At 41.0% G+C, this 23,307-nt stretch overlaps 1 protein-coding gene across 1 annotated transcript in view; it reads left to right on the top strand.

Annotated features, from left to right (window-relative positions):
• LOC118784296 (alpha-tectorin-like) overlaps window positions 1–9,703 on the top strand; it is a 56,617-nt gene extending 46,914 nt beyond the window's left edge. The window contains exons 28-29 of the mRNA XM_036538503.1: window positions 9,388–9,443; window positions 9,631–9,703. Of these exons, the coding sequence (XP_036394396.1) occupies window positions 9,388–9,443; window positions 9,631–9,703 (129 nt within the window). The remainder of the gene's footprint in view (window positions 1–9,387; window positions 9,444–9,630) is intronic.
• The last annotated feature ends 13,604 nt before the right edge of the window (window positions 9,704–23,307 follow it).

Consider the following 23,307-nt stretch of genomic DNA (forward strand, 5'->3'; position numbering starts at 1 on the left):
AGATGGAGAGCAGATTCACAGATCTCTGTAGTGTGAGGACTGAATTGTACAATATTGCCAGCTTTGTATAGGACTGGCCATTCAGATGCATTAAAATCAGTCAATCTACACAGCATCTGTACATTTTCCAAAAAAATAACAACAACAACAAGAATGCCTGTTGTGACCTACCCAATGCACATCCACTTTATCAGCTGATTGGCATTCAGTCTTGGGGGGGCGAAGGGGGTCAGCACTTTCTTTCCCTCTTCCTTTCACTGTGTCACAATAAGAAGAACATGATAAAAACCAAAACATTCATGACAATATTTCCACTGAATTTGGAGTGTAGTAATGATAAATGTATATCTGTGAATGATTTAGATTGCTTGGAAAAGCTTCCAGAATGATGACTTTCTGGATAGTTAGACTTGCATAGAATCCTATGCAACTGAAGTATAACTACCAAGAATTAATTTGTGGTCCAAATTCTAAAACAAAACCATTTGCAGCGAAGTGTATTAGAATGTGAAATATGACTACACTTTAAGTTAGACTTGACTCCTCAGGCTATTAAGTAAAAAAAAAAAACCTGAATAATTAAATTCACAGTATTACATGGGCCACTGGACAGGTTTTTACATTTTACTTTTGTATATTTCAAACTAACAGAGGCAGAGTAGAGTGTTTGTTCTGTAAGTACCCTCTGTGTTATAGGATGTTCCTGTTTTCTCAAAATTTTCATTGCAAAGTTGTTCTGCTGTTAGTCAGTTTGACTTCTATTTCGAAAACATATACTATATCTTCTGAACTGCATAATTGTGTATCTAGTCTAACAAATTGTAAATGTAAACTGATACAGCAATTTTTTACACATTTGATTTCAATTTAGACCTGATTTTGATGTGAACTTTAAGTGACAAATAATAGTAATGCAAGTTTATAAGCATGCTATCATTTTTGTTCATTTGTTTATGTCTTTGTACAGAGAGCAGTTCTAGTCCCATAGTTTCAGCTTGCTGATTACAAGTCTGAGGCAGAGCTATGTTTATTTTCTAAATGCTGTGGGCATTCAGTCTTCATTTTAACTGCCACAAATTGCTGCAAAAACATCAAAATAGATCCTGGGTTCAGGCGTCTTTATGCAAGAGTGGGAAAAATTCAGGTTTAATCTGTATAGACTCCTTCAGAGTGGATTGTAATACAGATGTGAGTTATCTAGACAAGCCTTACACATCTTTGGTGCATTTTCATGGAAGTATGGTGCTGTGTTTTTCTTACTTTTGCCCTTGGTTTTGATCATTGTGGGTTGCTTCACTGAGTTTGGGATTCCTGTATACTTCTAAAGTAAGCTTTATTAAGTGAAGCAAGTTTGAATAATTAAAGACAAGTGGTTTCAAAGTGGATTGCAGTTTTTCTAATGTTTCCGAGAAATCCTCAGTATACATTTCCACGTACCCTTATTATTGCAGTGCTGTGTGATGTTTCTTTGCTTAAGGATGATGAGAAAGCACAAATTCATTGTACAATTTTGCCATCTTCTGTTACTATATTGATTAATTACAAAAATATACATACCACATAAAACTCTTCATTGTAGTCTTGACATTTAGATATTTAATACATCATTCAAAATGTGACACACAATATGAATGTTTGAGCCATGAGGTAAGATAAAACTGTTACATTTAACTTTTTATGTTTTTTTCAGAGGCTTTTTTAAAATTCAAAACAAACAAAAATCAAAAACATTAAAAGAGCTGGCATTTTTGTGGCAGGATTATACACTAGTACAACTGTTATAGTGTGTAATCTGAGTCTATTGAAACTGTCCACTGAAACTCCAGTGCTGACTTTTCTCATGTCATGGTCATAGCCACATCTGCATTTACATCCGTGCAGTCAGACAGCTGCACAGGACACTGGTACATGCCTGTGCGCGCACACACACACACACACACACACACACACGCACCACATCACACACACATACACACACATTTAGTGCATACACCCTCTGAACATAGTCAATAAAGATACTTCATGGAATTGAAACTATAATTCATGGAATCACAATAATTAATGTGTTTTATCGTACGCTGGAATGACTCATTGTGTTATTAAAAAATGATGCCTGAAACTTCACATCCACTAGTGGACATATACGTAGACTCCCTTCTACCAAATGTTTATCTTAAAAAACTCATTAAATGTTCTCCAACCAAATCTATAAATCCACATTAACTATCAACAAACAGTGATGACACCATGCGCACTTTATAAATCAGATTAAATTCTTTCTTATTCCAGACTGGGTAGGGGTGGGGTTTTCACAAGAGGAAGACTCCACCTTTTTTGTTACTACCACCCAGTGGTGCATGGGGATGCTGCTGCGCTGGCGGCAGTACACAAAAGCAACACTCAGAGTATCTGTACTGGGCCTTACACTCACCCCGTCTATATTTGCACACTCAGTTCCCTTATACTCACAGTGGGAAAAACTGCAACTGTCAGCAACATTCAGCAATTTGTGGGGGTTTTGTGGTGAGGAGGTGACCAAAAAAGAGATTTTCCCAGACCTGGTGCAAATTCATACATCAGCCGCACTCACGCTCTCAATGTTCCGCCACTATCTTGGAGCGGCTGGAAGGGGATTACCATTCCTCAGCGTTTGGTTGAAGCGGTTAACACAAGGCCATTGTTGTGGCAAGTGAAGGCTAGTAATGACATCATTTTAATCCTAGTGGGTACAGTGTGGGAGGGCTTGGCCTGAGACAGCTGTGGGACTGAGTGTGATGTGTTTGTCAACACTCTCCGCTGTTAAGCAAGGAAATTATCATGCTCCTCTTTAGGGTCCATGGCACCTGCCTTTCCCATGTCTCACGGCATCTGGGAATGGGCTATTTTTCCTTTTTCATTTGTCCAGCTTTGCAGCATGATTTATTAATCTCCTTTACTGGTTTATGGTTTATACCCAGACTGTGTGTGTACTGTCTACTGCGTGTACAGTGGATCTGACTGTACTTTGTTTATCTGTCTTTTGGTAGTGAGAGAGAAAGAGGAGGGTGGAGAAGGAGTGTAATGAGTGACCAGCTGAAGGAGACACAGCCAGTATTCCTCAGTTTGCTGCCATGGTTTCTCCTTCGCTGTAGGCCTAACTGGATTAGGCTCCAGAAGCCCCTCTTGCTCCCTCAGAGACAGGGCAAATGAAACTGTTCAACGGCTGCTCCTCCCTCCTGCTGGCTCTGTTAAGAGACTGAATGATTAAATTAGATCTGAATCATTGAGGCTGGGAGATGAATTGAGCTGATTGTTTCAAACTTGATTTGGCCTTCAAGCTCTGTCAAAGGGAACATAAAAAACAGTGATAGAGAAAATGGGTGCTCTGCAGGGGCGCAAACAGAGGCAGAGCAGAGGAGGCTGGGATATGTTGAAATGGGCTTGTAAGGTAATGAATGTGTAGTTCCAGCTTTGTGCAGCTTCCTCTTTTTTTAGCAAAATGTGGTCAGTGATAGAGATGTAAGACATCAGGATGACAAAAGGTCTTTCATTCTCAGCAAAAGAATATGCTTTTGTTCAGATGGCTTGAGGTCTCATATTCTACATTAGTGGCAAAGAAAAAATATTTACACGGGAGACGGGTAATAAAAGTCAGCTTTCTACAAAGCTAGACTCCAGTAAAATTGCAGTTGGAACGTAGATGTCCTGAAACAATGCAGAGAGGCAAGCTGCTGGCTTTGGAGGTGTGGTTTTGTTCATGAGCACAATGGTGCATAAACTGACGGATCAGAGCCGCTGCCCCGCTGAGCGTGCTCCAGCAGACTCAGCCCTGCCAAACATCACCGCACACCCCCGTGTGCATTTTCCAGCTCCAGATGACCTTTTCCTAATTGCTGTCAGTACGGAAACGAATGCTCCCCCTGCTCTCATTAGTTCCCCATTGTGACGTCCATAAAAAGTCTCCAATGTATAAGTCTCTCACGTCTCACGCCCAGTCACGTCTACCTTTATCTGCACGCTCAGAGCCTCACTGCCTACGGGGGTTGGAGGCTCTCAGCAGGTGCTCCTAGACTGGTGCAGTACGTAGATTGCTGTGTAGATGTGGATGACAGAGGTGGCAGGTCTTTTTTTTTTTTTTTCCTTTTTTTTCCACTCGCATACGCTTGTGAGAAGAAGAGTACCCACTTTATCAGTCTCTCTCCCTCTCTCTAGTGGAAAAAACAAACCATTTTAGCCTATGTTTGGTTTAAGGTCACCGGAGCTCAAGGATCTGTGAAAAGGGCCAGTTTTCAACGTCTCTGTCTTAACCGAGACAAGAGTCAATAAGGCAAAGTACTTCGGTGTAAATACTTGCGCAGAATGCCTCACTGTAGCAAATGGCGAGAGCAGTCGCCCCGCCCGGCCTTGAACCCAGGTCTACAGGGTACCAAACATGCAACTTTGATCGCAACGCCAAAGAGCCAGGCTCGTTGGTATGGCAGTCAGAGCACATACTCAACCGTGGTGACGGCACTCCGTCACACTGCCCTCCCCTTCGGGAAGCGCACCCATGCGCTTCACGCACCATGGCATCCCTCACGCATTCTCTTGCCATACTTCTCCTATCCCAGGGTGCCCCACTCACCAGTGCTTCAGCCATCTCTGGGGTCCCTCACACCAGGGTCAACCTAACCTGGGGGGTCCCCTCATACGGCTCATACACCGGGCATGCCTCCGAAGGCCTCGCAGCCAGCCATCCCACTAGCAAATGGCGAGAGCAGTCGCCCCGCCCGGCCTTGAACCCGGGTCTATGGGGTACCAAACATGCGACTTTGACCGCGACGCCAAAGACCCAGGCTCATTGGTATGGCAGTCAGAGCACATACTCTGACGGCACTCCGTCACACTCACCTTATCATCATTCCCACCGCGGTCGCTTTTCACCTTTACCTGAGTAAACAGTGTGGACTTAATAATAGAAACAATGAATACTGCAGCTGACACTTCAATAAGCATATCAATTATACATTTATTGTGTATCATCATTTATTTAAAATGATAATAGTAATGGTGGTAATAGTAATGTGATTAATAAGTGCATGCTGATATGATTTTTTTTTTGTTGACTATATCAGCTGAATATATTTTTTTACCACTGCAGAAATGATGCCATTATATTTGTCATGCTGTATGTTTCCTGTAAATGACTGTGTCCAGAGGATGCTCCATGTAACCTTGGAAAGACTTTCTGTGGGTCAGCCTTTTCATATTGATGGTATTGAGTGACGGTCGGCGGGGTACGGAGGGCTCTGCAGCGTTAGTGATCTTTCCCTCCGTGACTGATTGGTGGTATCGGAGCAATTCTTCCCAAAATGATTAAATTTCATCACCCTCTCTTTATGGTACATCTTGTCTCTTTCCATTATTAACTTAATAGTGCACAGGGCACTTTAAATAGCCTCGTACTGCAGCAACATGCAAGGCACTTGGAAAAACAGAGGAAAAACAGCTCGGTTAAAATTCAATTTGTAACCCAATGCTTCACTTCGATTGATCGAGATTTCCTCTTTATAAGACTAGTTTGTTCCTCTTACTGTCTGCATTTCTTGATGTATTATTGACTGTGAGGGAGCGATGATTGTGTGTGCTTTCTTGACATCTGGGCTTTAACTTTCTCTGAAAATTATGTTTGGTTGTATTCATTTGTTTGTCTCTTTATTTATATTTTTGGAAAATAACCTTTTTAGGAAGAATTACTGAGGAATGGAAAATATAGCACAGGATACATGTAGCAAATAAGTAGGAACAGCATTGCCCTGAGCATACAAATACCTACATGGCCACAAAGGCTATTTTAATTACAGTATAATTTCCTGAGTATAACTAACATCAATAAAGTACTTGTTGACTGTCAGTGCAAAATTGTTGAAGAGAAGGCTAGTGTTACTGGTCAAAGTTCAAATGAATAACAAGGGCAGATCTGAGCAGGATGAGCTAGGTGAAGTTTGAAAGAGTGAGAGCTCAGGAGGAGATGGAAACGGTGAATGACTCTGGTGTCCTGATCAAGTTATGCAGCTTCCTCCACTAGTTTAGGCCATGGCTGACACCGGACATGCCTGCATCATGGTGCTGCGTATTAGAGGGACAGATACAGTAGGTGATGGAGGGGAGCATGGCACCAGATGACCTGTTGAGAGAGAGAAGACAGACTATGAGTAAGGGGAGGCAGTCTGTTTGAAAAACCAATATGCCAGTGTCAGAGTTTTGAAGCAGACATGGGCTGCCTTAGAGTGTATGGCAACACAGAGGACCAGTCGGTCTACAGGATGCTGGATAAGATGAGGTTGTCAGATGGTGCAAATAGGGAGGCTGGGTTGGAGGGAGTTGCAGTACACAGTCCGAGAGGCCTGGACGAACTTAAGTGGACTAGATACTGAGATACTGATACTATTGACTCTGGGAGTGGTCAAGGTGGCTACGGAGATAGCACTTCCAGGCTGGAGAGGACTTGTAGCACATCTAACTGCATTTCCAATGAGATGTTTCATATGCTGTGTCTGAATAACATTTGTAAACATTTGTAATATATCTGTTGACCATCTTTTAGGTCCAATAAATTTTAGGAACAATTATATTAAAGTGTTATGGCATGAGATCTCATGTTATATCCTGAATAATGTCACAGCCACAGGGTGTTGTTAGGCACGATGCAAAGTGGAGCTGCTTTCAAGTGTTAGTTGTCAGTAACTTTGTAGCAATACTGCCTTTTTATGTTAAAAGTGCCTTATTACATTAGTTTCCTGGCTTGCAAACTGACTTGGATTCTCTTTCTAGCTGGCTTGCTAGTTATGAATATTATGAATATTAGCACAGTTATGCACTACACAAATTATGTTTGTGATGTTAAGTCAATAAGACTTGTTATATTTGGTCTCTCCTCTTTATGTACAGTGCCAAGTAGCTAGCTAACTTTAGCCTTAAGTTCATCCAATAATTATTCAGTTTTATGAAAATGACAGGCACTCAATGTACAATGGTATTAAAATGTATGATGGTAAAATGGTAAATTCTAGTTACCCATGGTATATCAGGGTGTTTAGTCACAGCCGGAATGCAAACAGTAACAACAGGTTGCAACTAACCATTTTATAATTGTTTTTATTGTGTGCCATCTCTATACAGTGCTCAGTGCTTTCTATAAAGTCCTTCTAACTAGCTGAACAGCAAGTTCAGAAATAGGACCAGCACTGTTTTTAAAACAAACCCCACTGTGAATTAATTCAAGTCAGGGTTTTTTTTTTAAACTCTTTGCTAATGGACTGCCAACACCATTATTATTCTTACTGTAGCATTGAAAGAACTCATTGCTGTCATAACCATTGGTAATATAATGTCTGCAGACATCCATTTCAAAAGTATCTGTCTTTGCAAAGTGAAATGAACAGCCGTTCTCTAAGATGTTGACGTGTGGTGGCCTTCCAGGATTGGTACAGTGAGGACAGGTGTGTGAGATTAGGGAAAAGACTGTAAATGACAAGGGACGGTCTTTTGAAGTTTGTCATTCTTTGCACATTTGTCCATGTAGCCAGTGCAGTAGCCTGGGGGCAGAAAAGTGTTGAGTGAATTAATGAATTACATAAATATCAGTGACCTTGGATGAGGCAAGGGAGACAAAGTTGTCAGCATTGAGCGCTGATGCCCTAAACAGCATGTGGATGAGGACACCAGATGATGCCAAGGTCTGTTTCTGTTCAGTGCCTTGTGACTGGCCAGCGTGGAGCCAGTGCTGATCATCTCCTGGTGATTACTGTGAAATGAGAACAGAGCTAACTGCCAGCACATTCATCAGCAACAACAGCAACAAGGGTTTTCACCTCGGGAAGGGTTTTTTTTTTTTTTTCAGAAAGTGCATATAAGTTTTATAAATATTTTTGGAAAATTGTTTTTCCTCTGTTTTGCTATGTCAAGCTAAAGTCTAATCAGACACTTTACCATAACAACACATCCAAGATCTTGAAGCTGCTCTAGAGCATGCTAACTTGTATTTAGACTGGTGGTGCATAGAAATTAATATTGTACTGATCCAATAAAAGTAGATGGTCTCCTTGTTTAAAAACCAACACCACCATTCACAAGAGATCACATTATATTTGAAGCACAGCTAGCTGTGAAAAGAAATAGATAATAAAACATTTAAGAGAATATAGAAGATAAAAAGAATATTTTAAAAATGTTTCAAGATCAAAAGATTTTTTGCTAAAATGGGAATAACTACTATGCTGTCTTACAAATGGACATCATAAGGATGTCATGATCTTTTACTTGAAGAGGAATGGAGGATTCTTTGTATTCAACACTTATGAACATAAAGGGAAAAAAAGTCAGAATCAGCATGCGATGCATAACATTGGAACAGTTTTTGTTAGATTGTCTTGAAGGTATTTACCAATAAATCAATAAATGTACTGTGCAATGTACATGAAACTTGCATCAGTTTAGTTCTCTACAATTGCAAGGTCTCCAGTCCTCTTCTATGTAAGCGCTATGGATATTTTCCTTTCCATTTAGTTCAGAGGTTCACTGTTACAGTGCTTGACAGAACAATCTGCTGTACCTACTTAAATAGGTTTGTAATGCTGCAGTACCCAGGGGCATCTCTTTTGGTAACATTGTGTTCTAATACAATTTGTGCCGATATTGTCCTGCGTCTGAAATTTGCATGAATAGCGCTGTGACAATAATATGATATGGAACAATATAATTTAGTATTGTAGAAGCAGGTAATGGTGTATAAAAACATTGATTGGTTGACTAGAGTATCAAAGTACAGATTGAAAACGCATCCCTTCCTACCCTGCCTTTTTCCGTCTTTTGCCCTGGATAACTGGTCCCTATATCCATTCAGAAGTTTGACCTCCATACACACTAGTTTGAATTGACAAGCATAATTAAAGAAGGAAGGCATAATAAGTGTTATGAAACTTGTAAGTCAGGTAACTTGAACTTATACTGACTTAATTATCCTATTTCATGAAACAATTCCTGAATTGCATGATTACACAGCAAATGCATCAAAAACAACAGTGTGTCTAAATAACAATGTGAAGTCACCAGGCATCAAACTACTGGCAACACAACCATCAATCACTATGACAACAACCATTGCAACAATAATGCCATCCTAAGGAACCACTACTGCAAGAAGAAGCAGAGATAAAAGAAGCACAACAACAGCACGCAAAGCTATCACAACAACATTTATTCATTTTTTATTCATTTATATGATTTATTCAGCTCCACAACTTTCAGCAGAGATACCTTATAATAATCGTAACTGTGAAATTCTTTATTACATGTATTTAGAAGTCACAAAGAAGCATACAGTCTAGAAGCATCCTGTGTGCCTGTGCTCCCCCCCCTCACCTGCAGGACGTGTCTGTTTTGGTGCAGGCCGTGGTCCTCAGCACTGTGGCCAGGATGATGAGGTGGGCCCAGTGAAGCATAATGAGTGCATGACGCTTGGCGTCCATGTTTTCCGTCTTATTTTTCTGCAGGAAATGTCTTGTCCTGGCTGATACGTGCAAAGAGGAGGGTGCTGTTTGTGTATGTTCACCCTGCAGACACTGTCACGCTCGTTAACACCCCCCTCCAGGGTACATGTCTCCTTTAAAGGTTCCTGGTGTTCAGGCAGACACCCACGCTGAGCTTCGTGGGGCTGCCTACCAGCTCTGGTCCACGAGGGTAATTGCTCTCATTACAGCCCCCAAGGGAGATGGGGCTGTACCCTTTTGTCCCCCTTGATAATTTGGAGTTGGGGTGGGGAGCGCACTCTTTTCATTGTTTGGCTTTGATCTGTTTCCAGACCTGATAGCTGATATCCCAGCACAACCTGACACTCTGCACTCAGCTCCAGCAGAACTCCAGAATGGGAACAATAGAATGGAGAAGGCAGAGGTAGGGTTCTGGAATCTTAGAAGTGTCCATTCTCTGTCTTATCAGGGCAATAGAGAAGTTGTAACCAGGGAACATCCAGTGGGTTGTGGTCTTAAGGTGGGGGGGGGGGGCAGTTGTGGCAATCAATTTTCTTCTTCTTTTTAACTTTTTTTTTTTTTTTTTGCTATTTGTATTTATTTTGCCTTGCAAGATCATTGATACAGTATTGTGTCTTTGGCCTAGCTCAGCTCATCATGTCAGTGTAAATGAAATGGGTAGCAGAGGATAGTGACCTAGGAGGGATTGCACCCTATGACCCTTGGTGGCCACTACTGTTGGAGGTCTGCTTCCTTTTTGTTCCAATGATCTTTCCCTCTGATTAAAAAGGGTTGTACTTATAACTACTGGAGAATACAAAAGTAATCTGAACAATTATTTTGAACATGTATAATATTGTAGGAAGTCTGCTACCCTTTAGACATTTAAATAAAATACAATTTTAAATAGACCTAGTACAGTAAAATGCATGTGAGTCACTCTTATTATATCCAAGCAGTTTTTGCATTTATAAATAATTTAGCATTAGTATATCAAGGTCAATATACTGTCACAAAAGAAAAATAGGATTATAGAAAGAAAATTGTACAAACAGTTGTATAATATCATTGCTATTGGTACTCTGTCTGACCTCTGTTTGGCTGCTTACATTCTGTGTCCCTGGTGGGGTCATACTTTGTTGGCTGACCTCTGCTAACTGGACTTTATTTTCTCTGATTGCAGAGAGAAGCTGAATGTTGGTGTGTATGTCTACCCCACACCTCAAGCTGTGGATAATGGGCTCCAAGCCAGGTCTGCAAGCTGTTGGACTCTGCCCTGTTACATGTGAGCCATTCTGTGATCTTGTGGGCCTTTTCCCCTCTCCTGCTCTCTCCCTCACTTTTCTGTGGAGTGATTTGATTTGGGGATGTTTATTGGCCCTTATTAGATCCATCTGTAAGACTTTGGCTTGGGGACACAGAATAACCCGGAGCCAGAAACCTGCAAGGAAGGCTGATCTTAAAAACAACAGTGGTTAGAGCTGCCTTGTGAACTGACTCTTCTTTCCACCCAAAGTTGCTCACAAATGTTATGGTCCTATAATATCATAAGACAGTGGGCCAGATACAGTATTCATGCATGTTTTGTGTATACAGAGGGCCAGACTCGCAATTCATGCATGTGTCAAAATGACAAACATTTTAGAATTCATCGTTTTCTTCTTACCCGAATGTACAACTGAATCTCAAATCTGCTCCATTCCACTTGTACCACATACAAATTTCAGCAAGACAACATTTTTATTTGCCATTCCGATAAAATTGGACAAGTAACAAATATGTGTATGTAATAAAAATGACCCTTTGCATTTGAAATACATAAATATGTGATTCAGTTTGCATCAAACAAAAATATACTAATTAATCTAATCAGTTGGGTTCTATTGTCATTGACTTGTCGAATTATACCTGCAACTCTGTGTATATTTGTAGGTGACAGAGGTTATGAGATGAAAAATATTTGATTCTGCGCCTTTAAGAAAACAGTCAGTCAGCGCTTACCACAGTTAAATCTAGGGAAAGTGAGCTAAGACACACACGTCAGCCTGCACACCATTATTATCTGGGACTACAAAAATCCTTGCAAAATAAGTAAAGTAAATGCAGGTAAAGGAGACCTACTGAAGTGCAGGGGGTGAAGTGTAAATTAGCAAATATTTCGGTCAAGCGACCTTCATCAGTGCTATTCTCGTTGAGTTTTTAGAGTTGCGTTCTGAAAACCTGGCTCATGACACTGCTGGTCAAATATAAGACACCACTGGAGGTTCAATGTAACCACATACGTGTATTCACTCATTAATGGAGCGCACTATCAGTGTCAGGTCAGGTGATCATGGTGTCACGATCAGGTGAGTGTGGAAAAGCTGTGTCTTCAGATGTTTCTTAAAAATAGTCAAGGATTTATTAGTATGGATGAAGTGGAAGGTGGAAGGTCATTCCATCGGGGGACAATGGCAGAGAAAGTTCTGGATAGTGATTTTGTGCCGCGATGTAACCTTGTTCGGTTGCAGAGCGTAGTGGTTGGGAGGGAATATACGCTTGTAGTAGAGCATTCTGGTAGGTAGATGCAGCTTTGTTGGTTGTTCTGAATGCAAGCAATAAGGCCTTGTAACTGATGCAGGCAGCTACAGGGAGAGAGTGGAGTGAGATAAAGAGAGGTGTAACGTAGGCCCTCTTTGTGTGGTTGAAAACCACTTCGTAGAAAGGCCAGCCAGGAGAGCATTGCAGTAGTCCAGTCTTGAAATGACAACAGCCTGGACAAGGAGCTGTGCAGCATACTCAGATAGGTAGGGCCTGATTTTCCTGATGTTGTACAGTGCAAATCTGCATGATCTAGCAGTCGTCAGATAGTAGTCCGTAAAGCTACGTTGGTCATCAAGCACTACCACCAGGTCCCTTGAAGACCTAGATGAAGTTAGTGTCGTTGAGCCAAGCTGTATGATCATGTCATGCATCATGCTGAATGGATGGGCTGGCTAGGAAGGCGAGGAGCTCCGTATTGGACAGATTGAGTTGAAGGTGGCAATTCTTCATCCAAGCATGTCTGAGTCTGTGGGGTCATCAGGATGGAATGAGAAGTAGAGTGGGTGTCATCGGCAAAGCAATGGTAAGAGAAGCCATGCACCTGAATGATTAGGCTCAGTGAGGTTGTGTACAGTAAGAAGAGGAGGGGGCCAAGCACCAATCCCTGAGGTATCCCTGTGATTAGCCAATGTGACTTAGATACCCCGTCATGTCAAGATAGGAAGGATCTACTTGTGAGATAGGACTCAAACCAGCAGAGTGCGGTGCCAGTGATGCCCAGATCAGTGAGAGCTTACAGAAGGATCTGGTGATTCACTGTGATGAAGGTGGCAGACAGGTTTAGTAGAATAAGGGTTGATGACCTGAAGGCAGCTCTTGCTGACCACAGGGTGTTGACAATGGACAGGAAGCCCATCTCAGTGGAGTGGACAGTTTTGAAGCCAGATTGGTTGGCATCCAGGAGATATAGAACTGATGAGCATCTTTGAGTCAAGGATTTACATGTAGCCACGCATCTCATACCCCTGGCTTACATCTGTAAAGCCTACTTCCACATTATTTCTACGTGTCAGATACAAATTTCATTGTTGGACATGACAACATATTTTTGATCTAAAAATGTATTTACATAATGGAGTAATGTATACAGTGTAAACTATATCAGACCTTTGGCAGCTTTCATGAAGAAAAGGAAACATTTCTCTAGTCTGAAAAGTATAGTTTTGACAAGAATTGGTAATGTAAAAATGTCAGAGGAAAAGATTTATTTTTAGCTGAGGCTTAATTTGCTTTTTGTACAACATGGTCGACGGGCTCCAGTTAAACCTGCTGAATGAAGAACAAAACACACACACACACACAAGGGCAGTTATCGTGTTGTTACATGCAGTTTTATGCCATGTCCTTTGACACAAGCACTTTTCAAAATAAACACACAGACCCAGCACAGGTTTGAACTCACTGTGTGTTTTTGTTAATGAGGCAACCATATGCAATTAATGTCTCAGTGCTGCAGTTTTGCTAAATTGCTACATTTCCTTAAGAAAATATATTTTTCAGAGCACTTGTCTGCCTTCATTTTGTTAGTTACCTCTCAAGTGTACATATGCAGTTTGTTGATGTCAGATACATAACTGTGTGTGCTGTTGCACTTTGAGTGTTTGACATTTATTCAATCACTTAGAAAATCTGTTGCCATTTTGTTTAGAAATTGACACATTTTGACCAAAATGTTTGTTTTTTTTTTTCATTTCATGTCCATTTTCATATTTGCTGTTGTTGAATCACAAATACTGAATTTCTTTCAACAAGACAGTATCATTGGTGGAGTGTGGGAATGACAGAATGCATTATAGAAGTGTTGTTGGAATCATTTGGATTTGAATTCATATGTACTTGCCTACTTGTCAGAGAGTGTCTAAACATTATATATTTCACGTGTTCTCAAATACTGAAGCACATATTTACATTTTGTTTCCTGTTTAGATGAAGGAAAGATCAATTGCATTTGCATTTACGCAAATGTTTTATTTTAATGAGAAAGTATTTGTGGTTGTATTGTGCTCGGAAGTGTGCTCGGGTGGGGTGGATAGGCTGGACAGGGTTATGCCAATGTATCAAGAACTTTTGTGGTCTGCTCAACCACATCATGTGGTTCCTTCTGTGGACAGTCCTCATCTTAACCTAAAGGAAAATGTTTGGGAAAGGTTAGTAAGCATGGCAAGTGTAAATATATGCCCCATAAGTAGAAAGGAAATCCAACAACTTAACTTGGTGAATACAAAGGGACAGGTGGTACACATTAGTCCTTGAGAGCCAAATTCAATGATTTCTGTCTCAAACTGTTGGTCCCTGTTTGCAGTCTTGACAGCTAGCCAGGAAGTTCTTAAAGTGATTAGAAAACTGAAAGGGTTGAAAAGCTGCCTGCCAAAACAATTTTTTCTCAGATGGATCCAGGATTAAAAACAAAATTAAAAAGTATAGAATGTCTGCAAAGAACACACTTCCAATTGCCTTCTTAATTGCTCTGGTCTTCCTCTATCTACAGAAAGATGCTTCATATTAATGGTTTCACTGTGGGCTTTCTGCCCATCTAATTCATTTTCTATGAAGTGGGCAGGTTGCATACCAGTGGAAACTGTGTGCCACCTTTTCCAGGCTCATATCTCACTGTCACTAGAACAGCTGCCCATTGCTTCACTACAAAGTGGCCATGGCAGCAGTGAGAAGCAAACTGTATTGCCTGTGATCCCATCACAATTATTTTTTCAGTGGATCTGGAATTCCTGCAGCCTGCACACGTAAGAATTTCTAAGGTTTGTTTTGTTGTTCATGAGTGTTGAAGCATTGTGGGTGAGTGCTTGTCTATACTACAACACGCATGTTTTGCTTCTAGCGGGGAATGGTATCTGGGCATCCAGCTGTCAATTCAAGATAACATGCAAATCCCCCATCGGCTACTCTGCAGAAGGTCCATGAAAGGGGAACTGAGTGCCTCAGAGACCATGTAGGTAAAAGCCCAAGAGGGGAAAAGTACTTTGGTTTTGATTTACCCATTAAAAAAGGGCAAAATCTAGATGAGAACACACTCTTTCTCTCCATACTGAGTGTGCTCAAAACAGACCAGGGTACAGGGGGAGTTCATGCACAAAGATAAAAAATGAAATAGCATTGTTAACTTCTGTACAGCTGCTTTCAATCCCTGCCCCTTGGAGGTGAGTGAGGCTTCAGAGAGATAAAGTCAACAATGTCTAAGAACGCCCATGGAGCAATGGGAGGGTTAGAGAGGGCTTTTCAGCATCTGGCATTTTCTCTCTATGCCTCTGTGTATCAGCAATGGGAGAAGTCTGGTTTTTGGGTGGTTTTTATTTCATTTTTCATCCATTGGCAGGAAAATACTATGGTGCCTTGGAGATCCAGGCACAGAATATGTGGAATGTAGTGCCCTCTATAACAAGAGAATTCAGCACCTCAAAATGTGACACAGAATTTTAGATCTCATCAGTCATCCTAGCCAAGAGCCGTGATTACCTCCTTTTGGGGTCGGCTCCTTGTGCCCTTTGAGGATGTTTGGCATCCTCGTGCACCCACAGTGCTTTGGGTAACTTCCGCCCCACTCTGCCTGTGCAGGGATCTTGGAAGCCAAGGGCAGGCCAAACAAGCACCTCAGGCTAGGAAAGGTTAATAATAAGAAGGGTGTACTTAAGAAGGAGGGAATGTCTTGAGGTTCAACGGTTAGCATGGACCACCAATGAGCAGTCGCATATCTCTGAAAACAAGTATGTGCACTGCTTTATATAGTCACTTCACTGTTGTTCTCAGGTCTGTATCTACAACATTTTTCATACAGACAGCGTTTGGCTTTTTCCCAAAAATCTGGGTCCCCATTGGGTAGGTTCTTTCCTTCTGAGCTGGTTACAATCTTCTATTGTTAACTTCCCTCATGTCCTGTTGCTAAAATTCCCTCCTCATTTGAACCTTACATGACCCAAATGATTATCACCTGTCTTGTGCCAAAAATATGGTTTGTGATGTCATGACCATCTGAGTAGGACTGGGGTGAAAGACATGTGCTCCTGGTGATTTTCCAGTTAACAGCTGACCACAGTTGCTCATCTTTGTTGCCTTTTGTGAATGGAGCAGATTTGGTTTCTCCATGCATAAGAGATCCCAGCACTAGTAGAAATGTACCCCAGGGATGCTTCGGAAGGGAGGATCTGGGACATACGTGAGCTCACCTGCAACAGGTGTGGATAGTGGCCCTCTCGCCTTGCAGTAAGGGCAGGGTTTGCTGCATGCAATCATTGGCTGAGCAATCTGAGCCTGCAGATCTGAGCCTGCAGATCAATCTAAGAAGAGAGCTTTTAGTGGCGGCCGCGGGTCCCCAGGGTAGTGGAGTGCGCACAAAGCTTTTTGTGCTTAGTATCAGCTTAGTATGCCCTGTCTGTTTCTCTTTCTAAATCCTATCATGCAGCAATGAGCCATAAGGATTGTGTGTGTGTGTGTGTGTGTGTGTATGTGTGTGTGCGCGTGTGTGTAGTCAGACTATGACACCTTATTTAGGATCCTGGTGTCCCTATCTGTAATATTAACTTGTTTTTGCTCACAAAGTCTGTTTAGGTCTATCTATCTATCTATCTATCTATCTGAAGCTTCTGATGGATTCAGATCATAGTTTTTCATTTTTTGACAAAGCTGAAGGACACTCAACATCATCAAACTTAGTTCTAAGGTTAATGATAACAGAAGTATGTTATAATAGGAAATAGTAATTGAAATCATATGAATAGACAAGTAAATTTGTGTCAGATGCATGTGTCTGCCATGCATAGACAATAATTGTGGATATGTATTGATATGCATGTGTGAAATATACATAGTGTGTAAAGTATGTGTTTATGGAACAAATGAGAAACCTGATCCAGGCTTCATGTCAGGGAAACGGGGCCAGACCAAATCAGGTTCAGTAGATCAGAAAGCATGGCAAAACTGACAATAGTTGACAAGAAGTAATTTGGGAAGCACTATGTCAGTGGAGCAGTGGATACTGACCCCCTTTGGCCTTTTTTGTGATTTGAGACTCTCTCCTGGCATAGTTATACCACTCACAAATGTTTTCTAATCCACTAGCTCCATGAACAAGTAAAATACAAAAGAAACAAATGAAATACAATAGACAATGGACAGAGTTAAAGCTTTTGTAAATTTTCCCCATGGGTTCAAGTTTTTACATGCAGGGGTGAAAGGCAAGAAGCTGCTCATTGCATAGTAAACTCTTCTGGCGCTGAATCTCTGAGGTGCGCACAGTGAATATTTCTAGAACACAAGTTTGTGGAATGCATGACAGGATGGGAATGATTACCAAATCAATTACCTTTAGTGTTGTTTGTATTGTAGTGCGTCCAATTATCCTGTGGGAAAATCTGCAGTGATAAACAAACCTAATAGAGATGGATTCCCTCTCTTCAAATTTGCTGGAAAGAATTCAGTCGTGTCTTGACTTCTCCCATTGTCTCTCTGTATAATACATGGCTCCTTTCCTCAAAGCCCTGGAATACAACATTACATCTTGCCTGAAATTACGGATCATATCAATATGACATCAGTTTTCTATCATTCTATACCTGCGCTCACCACAAGGATGATGCCATACAATGAAACCTGACCCTGCACATTGATCAAATGAGAGCATGTGAAAGTATTGCCTTACAGACATGCTCTCTGGGTAATTTTTAAAACAAGACAGTGTTGGCTCCATCCACGACTGCATGACGAGTGGCACTGCGCATACTGCTTTCAATGTGCGACGCGCTGTGAGCGGGCTGTGCTTGACTGCATACAAAATGGAAACGACTCATGCCCTTGACACATGCACAACAGACCAAAAGCATTAACATGAGGATCAGGCCCTGCCCACGTGTTTACTGAGTGGGTGTCGTGCACGTTTACACCTCTCTGGTGTAGCCTCAAACAGTGGCAAATCCTGCTGGATCTATCTGCCATACAGATGAAAATCGGAAAGAAATCAATGGACACTGCAAAAGGGTACAGAATTACACTGATTTCCCAGCACCTCAAATCTGGCTGGTGTCCTCTTTTTCCTATTCTTCTGTAGCATTGTCATCAACATCGACATTTTTTTTCTTAGTATCTTCATCTGTAGTCTTATCTTCCTCTCTTTTGTCTCGTCCTTTCCTTTCCTTTCTTTGCAAGCTTCTCCTTTTCCGCCACTCCACCACCCTCCTCTCCCAGACACCTTTGTTGACCCATATTGGCACAGGTAGATAGGCTGCGGTGAATTAGCTCACGTCAAGTCGGATAAAGACAATCACTTGTCCCTGAGTGCTGTACTGCTGATGGCTTTTCAGTAAGTAACTCAGCCCCCAATGCCTGGAGTGGTCTCTGCAAACCTCACATTGGTTGTGTGTACCCACAGCCCCAGCAGTAATCTCATTAATGTGAATCTCTAATAAGCAGAAAGCTTTCAAGAAAATGCTGCTATAGTAATATGCGTGGCATGGTGGGGAGGGGGCTGGGTGAAGGGTGAAGTCCAGGTCTTTCCTGTAATAACGCAGAGATATCGATACATGCGTTTGTTTTGACACTTGGCCCCAGAGAGCTCCCATTTTGCTAATATGCCTTTGGAGATGAGACTTCATGCTCCAGCAGTGGGTGAGCAAGCTGGTCGAGCAGCTGGTCACTTAGAGATATTGATTGATTTTTTCTTTCTGTCTCAATTAGCCTCATGCACAGTAGTCTATGTACCATTCTCTCACTCATAAAATACACATTTCTCTGTCTACTGAGGGCTCTATATATCATCTATATATCACATGTGAAGCTCCTGTTCTCCTCGTGAGGTGCCACTTGGGATGACTTGTATGCACAAATATCTCTATGAGCATTTAAAGTGCTGTCAAGACATAGGGCTCTCATTTATTTATTCTGTTTACAACAATAATAATGATAATATCAAGGCTACTGACTTAGTCTGCCCTTGAACAGACATGTGTTTTGTATGGACATTTTAAGAATTGGTCATAAAATCTTGACAGCGCTCTATGTGCACTTCAGGTAAACTGTCATCGCATTGAATACTGATAGGTCTCTGTTTTTTTGGCAGAACACCTTGTCGTTGTGGACTGACGTACGGTATTATAATATATACGGAGGTCATATATACTTGCTGAATGTATGTTGACACATACATGTATATAATCACATGTACTATGTTGGTTATTATGAGCCAGTAGGTTTATATTGCTCATGATGATATTAAAACATTCTAAAATATGAAAACTGTTTATGATGAATTATGCAGGTGGTATGAATGCATTACCTAAGATACATTTACACTACATAAGCTTTTTACACTTCACAGACTATTACATCTAAAAGGATTAGTGCCCACAAGAGTTTTAGCCCTTTGGATCTGGCTTGTGTGCCACTTATGGATGACTGCTGTGTTTCCTCCGCTGGCTGAATCAGCTCTGTTCTGTTCACTCAGGAGCCTCGAGGTGTCCAGTAATTCCCCTACACTCCTCCCCAGATGTGACCCTTCCCCCCAGCCTCCCTCCTGCTAATGTCAAATAAATTATCAACATGCTCACAGTGCAGAATATGCAGTAGAGGAGAGCCCCCTGTGAATATTGTTTATTGGTCAGATGCTGGATAGTGTTACTTTCGGCACTCGTATATCCAAAGTGCATTTACGACAGTTCCACATCTCGATTTAACAGAGATCCAATAAAAAATGTGGGGTTTTTTTTTGGTGCAGACGAGTCAATAAAGTGACGGGGCATGCAATGAAAGGGTCTTTCTAAGTGGAGCCACGGGCTGTGCTTGTTGAACAAGAGCTTTGGGAATGGGGGGTTTATCGGTGTCAGTGTCTGAAGCCTGTCTGGAGCTCATTTTGAGTCCAGTTTGTGAACACCAGTGAAACAGTATGGGTGAAGGCAGATGCAGGCTTCAGAGATACAGTAAATTTATGAATGGTGAGTTGACAGGATCGTAGTAAAGTGCAGGTGTCTTCTTCCTATTAGTCTCCCAGTTCTACCATAAATACTGTGCTTTCCACAAAAGCATGTTCTTCAGACCCTCCCAGATGCACGTGGCTCTGTTTGACAACATCCGGTCTTGACTGGGTCTCCTATTTTCTGCTTTGTTATGTGTCAAACCCATTTGTAGCAGGTCTTTGGAGCTTTCATTTTCAATGGTCAAACTTAAACCTTTAGACTGAAACTAAGGAATCAATGCCGTTCCATTGACTTACAAAAAAAACACAAATTTTCTGATTTCTGTTCCATTCTTTTGAAAATCCAAATGATACCATTGACCACATGTAAAAGTAATGGTTCATAACAATGTTTGACTAGTCGAGGCGTTGTTTAACTTACCTTTTTGAGCAGCGTGGAAAATTACTCAGATGTTAACCTTTGGCATTCTTGAGTTGAAGAACTGATGAGAAAAAACAGAGATTTAAGAAAGGTCTGAAAATACACAGAGAGGCCTGACTGCTGCCGGGTGTTTGAAACATCGGAAGTAATAAAAACATTGCCACTCAGCCGAGAAGCATAGGGAGTGGACTGTTGATTTGATTGTTCTTATGACCTTCTGCTATGATCACACTTCCTTTAAACCTGATCTGACAGGTAAATCTCTGGCTTCTGCTGAATCATCTAGCTCAACCTGTTGACACACACAAAAAAATAGCTCTTGTGTCTCGAGGATCAGTACACAAAACTGTCCTCACAAAAACACATATACACATGCACACATTGACATGAACACACATTCAAAATACACACAAACAAACAGACACACAGCTCATTTACAAAATATATTTTAATGTAGCAGTTTGAACAGGCAGGAATTCAGTGTTTAATCAGTTTTTGCAACAGTTAGCTTTGTTTTACATCGTGTCATGATTTTGCAAACGTAGAATTCCTCAAGTTTTCTTGAAGAATGTGAAGGTGCAGTCTTTTAAGTTAAGCCATATCGGAAGTAAATAATTTAATGGAAAAAAACATTTAGTCTGAGCTTTATTTGGCTTCCAAAGGCAGCTGTATACTCTCCTGTGCGATCATTCTTCTCTCTTTCAGTAAACACATACTGAGAGAAAGCAGACATCTCTCAGCATTGGATCTGTCACTTTGTGCAAACATGTATTGTAGATACATGCAGTCCTGTGGAAAGAGAATAGATGTTCTTAATGAAAGAAGAAACTGAAGAAAACATGGAGAATGAAAGTATTCTGTGGCTAGGACTGAGCTCTCCAACATCCTCTTCATTGTTTAAGTGTCATGTTATAATGACAGTACATGCCTTTTCTCAGTAAATAAACAACCTTAATCAAGTCTGAGGAGTGGTATTCAACCCGCCAATATTTGACCACATTTGAATTGTGTTGGATGTCAATGCAAAAAAAATCTATTCTTTGTGTGTAAGATGAAAAAAAAACCTACCACAGGCATTGCTATTACAGGAGATTCCAAACTGCAGTACATTACAATGTCTCTCATGGACGCATTTCATCAGGATAGACATTTGTGGGGTGTGTGAAAAGTTTACAGAAGCTGTATTCAAACGTGATGAAGGTGCAAGTGGGCTTTCTGAATGTGTTTGAACAGCCTGATAAAACCACACTCAAGACCTGGAGCAGGGCGATGCCTGTGGTTCAGGCACTTCACAGTTTAGTTATGGCCGAGCCCCTGCCTGGCCCCAGAGAGGGAATGCTGCTGCTGCCATATGGGATGCTTCTTCTCTGGATTGGCTGGAAATGACTTCGATAATCTTTACAAGCACATGGCAGATGGGATCAGTTTGAAATCAAAACCACTCACTGTCAAAAGGACCAGTGACTGATTTTGAGGAACTTTACAAAGACAAGGCTTGAGAAGAGGAGAAGGAGAAGAGGAAGAAGAGGCAGGACTAAAATGAAAATTAAGGACCCTTTTAAGGACTTTTATGAAATAGCAAATGCTGCTATGGTCCACTCCACTCAATACTAATATAAGAATCAACCAAACATCATGATCAAAAACACAGGATCAGAATCATTCCCATTCCTGTCTTTCCTATCATTCCTATCTCCCCACTACATTAATCCATCAAATCTCGAATAGTTGACCCCTCAAAATGCCATTTGGGCTGTATCCATGTGTTGTACTAGGAAGACAAGAGGGATTGCTAGGTAATGAACACGGACAGGTCTAATGTGTCAGATTGAAGATGTTAGGAGGCAAGAGGTCATCTCAAATGAGGACAGATAGTTTAAACCAAACTGCACTCCTCCACAATAAACTGTGCCCTGATGTGTCTGCCCACCCCAGCTGTCAAAAGACACACCTCCACTGTCTCATCTCTCACCGCTTTAGGCTGAAGGGCAGAAAAAACAGAATGCCCCATTACCAGATATTGGAACATGAGTCTTTTGTGTGACACTTATTCACTCATTCAGTGACACTGTTATTTTAGTTAAGAATAATTTCGAAATCTCCATCAAGGTTTGGACCAATGGGCGCTTTTAGCTTTAGCTTTAGAGTTTGGAATCAGTAAGAATAATTTTCACCAGTGCAGAGGTCCTCTGTTTATGCATTTAAAATCACTGATTTAGAGTCAGATCATTTTGATATTACAAGTGAAATAAAGGTTAAAATTTCATCAATTGTAATACTCCATTGTGATTCAGGTCCTAAGCATGTGAAAGATGTAAGGAAGCTATGCTATGTTGTCAGGAACTGGTTGGACTATTAAATACTAATCCTCCTCCCAGTTACATGAAAGCAGCCCCCATAAAGGCAGAAAAGAGTTTTCAGCCTACAGAATTAAGTGTGCCCAGCACCTTCCCTTTCCCAGAGAACTGGCATCCATCAGCCGCACTTTTAAATGCAATATTTAGAGAATAATAGCACTGTACAGCCTTTTATGTTTCAGTGTTTTTACAGCCATTAACTACCCCCCCCCCCTCCTCCCCAATATACTCTAAAATGAAAACATTCCAATGAGACAAAAATTGAGGCAACCGCAGACAATCAATATGGCGTGCCAGCGTGCATTATTGTCCAATGGAGATATATCACTTTTCATCCTCTTTTTTTTTTTAAGTAAAATACTGGAATTTCTCCTTATTTATGAATATTTCAAAGGTTTTATACAAAGGAAACGCTAATCCATTTAAGATCATTTTCAATATTCAGCAAATGTTTAATACATTTAATGGTGAAAGCATTAAATTATACACTGTAGTAATAAATATTTATTTTAAATTTGTAATTGTGGAATTAGTGGAAAAGCT

Source organism: Megalops cyprinoides, chromosome 1 (genome assembly GCF_013368585.1).
Source record: "Megalops cyprinoides isolate fMegCyp1 chromosome 1, fMegCyp1.pri, whole genome shotgun sequence".
Classification (NCBI taxonomy): domain Eukaryota; kingdom Metazoa; phylum Chordata; class Actinopteri; order Elopiformes; family Megalopidae; genus Megalops; species Megalops cyprinoides.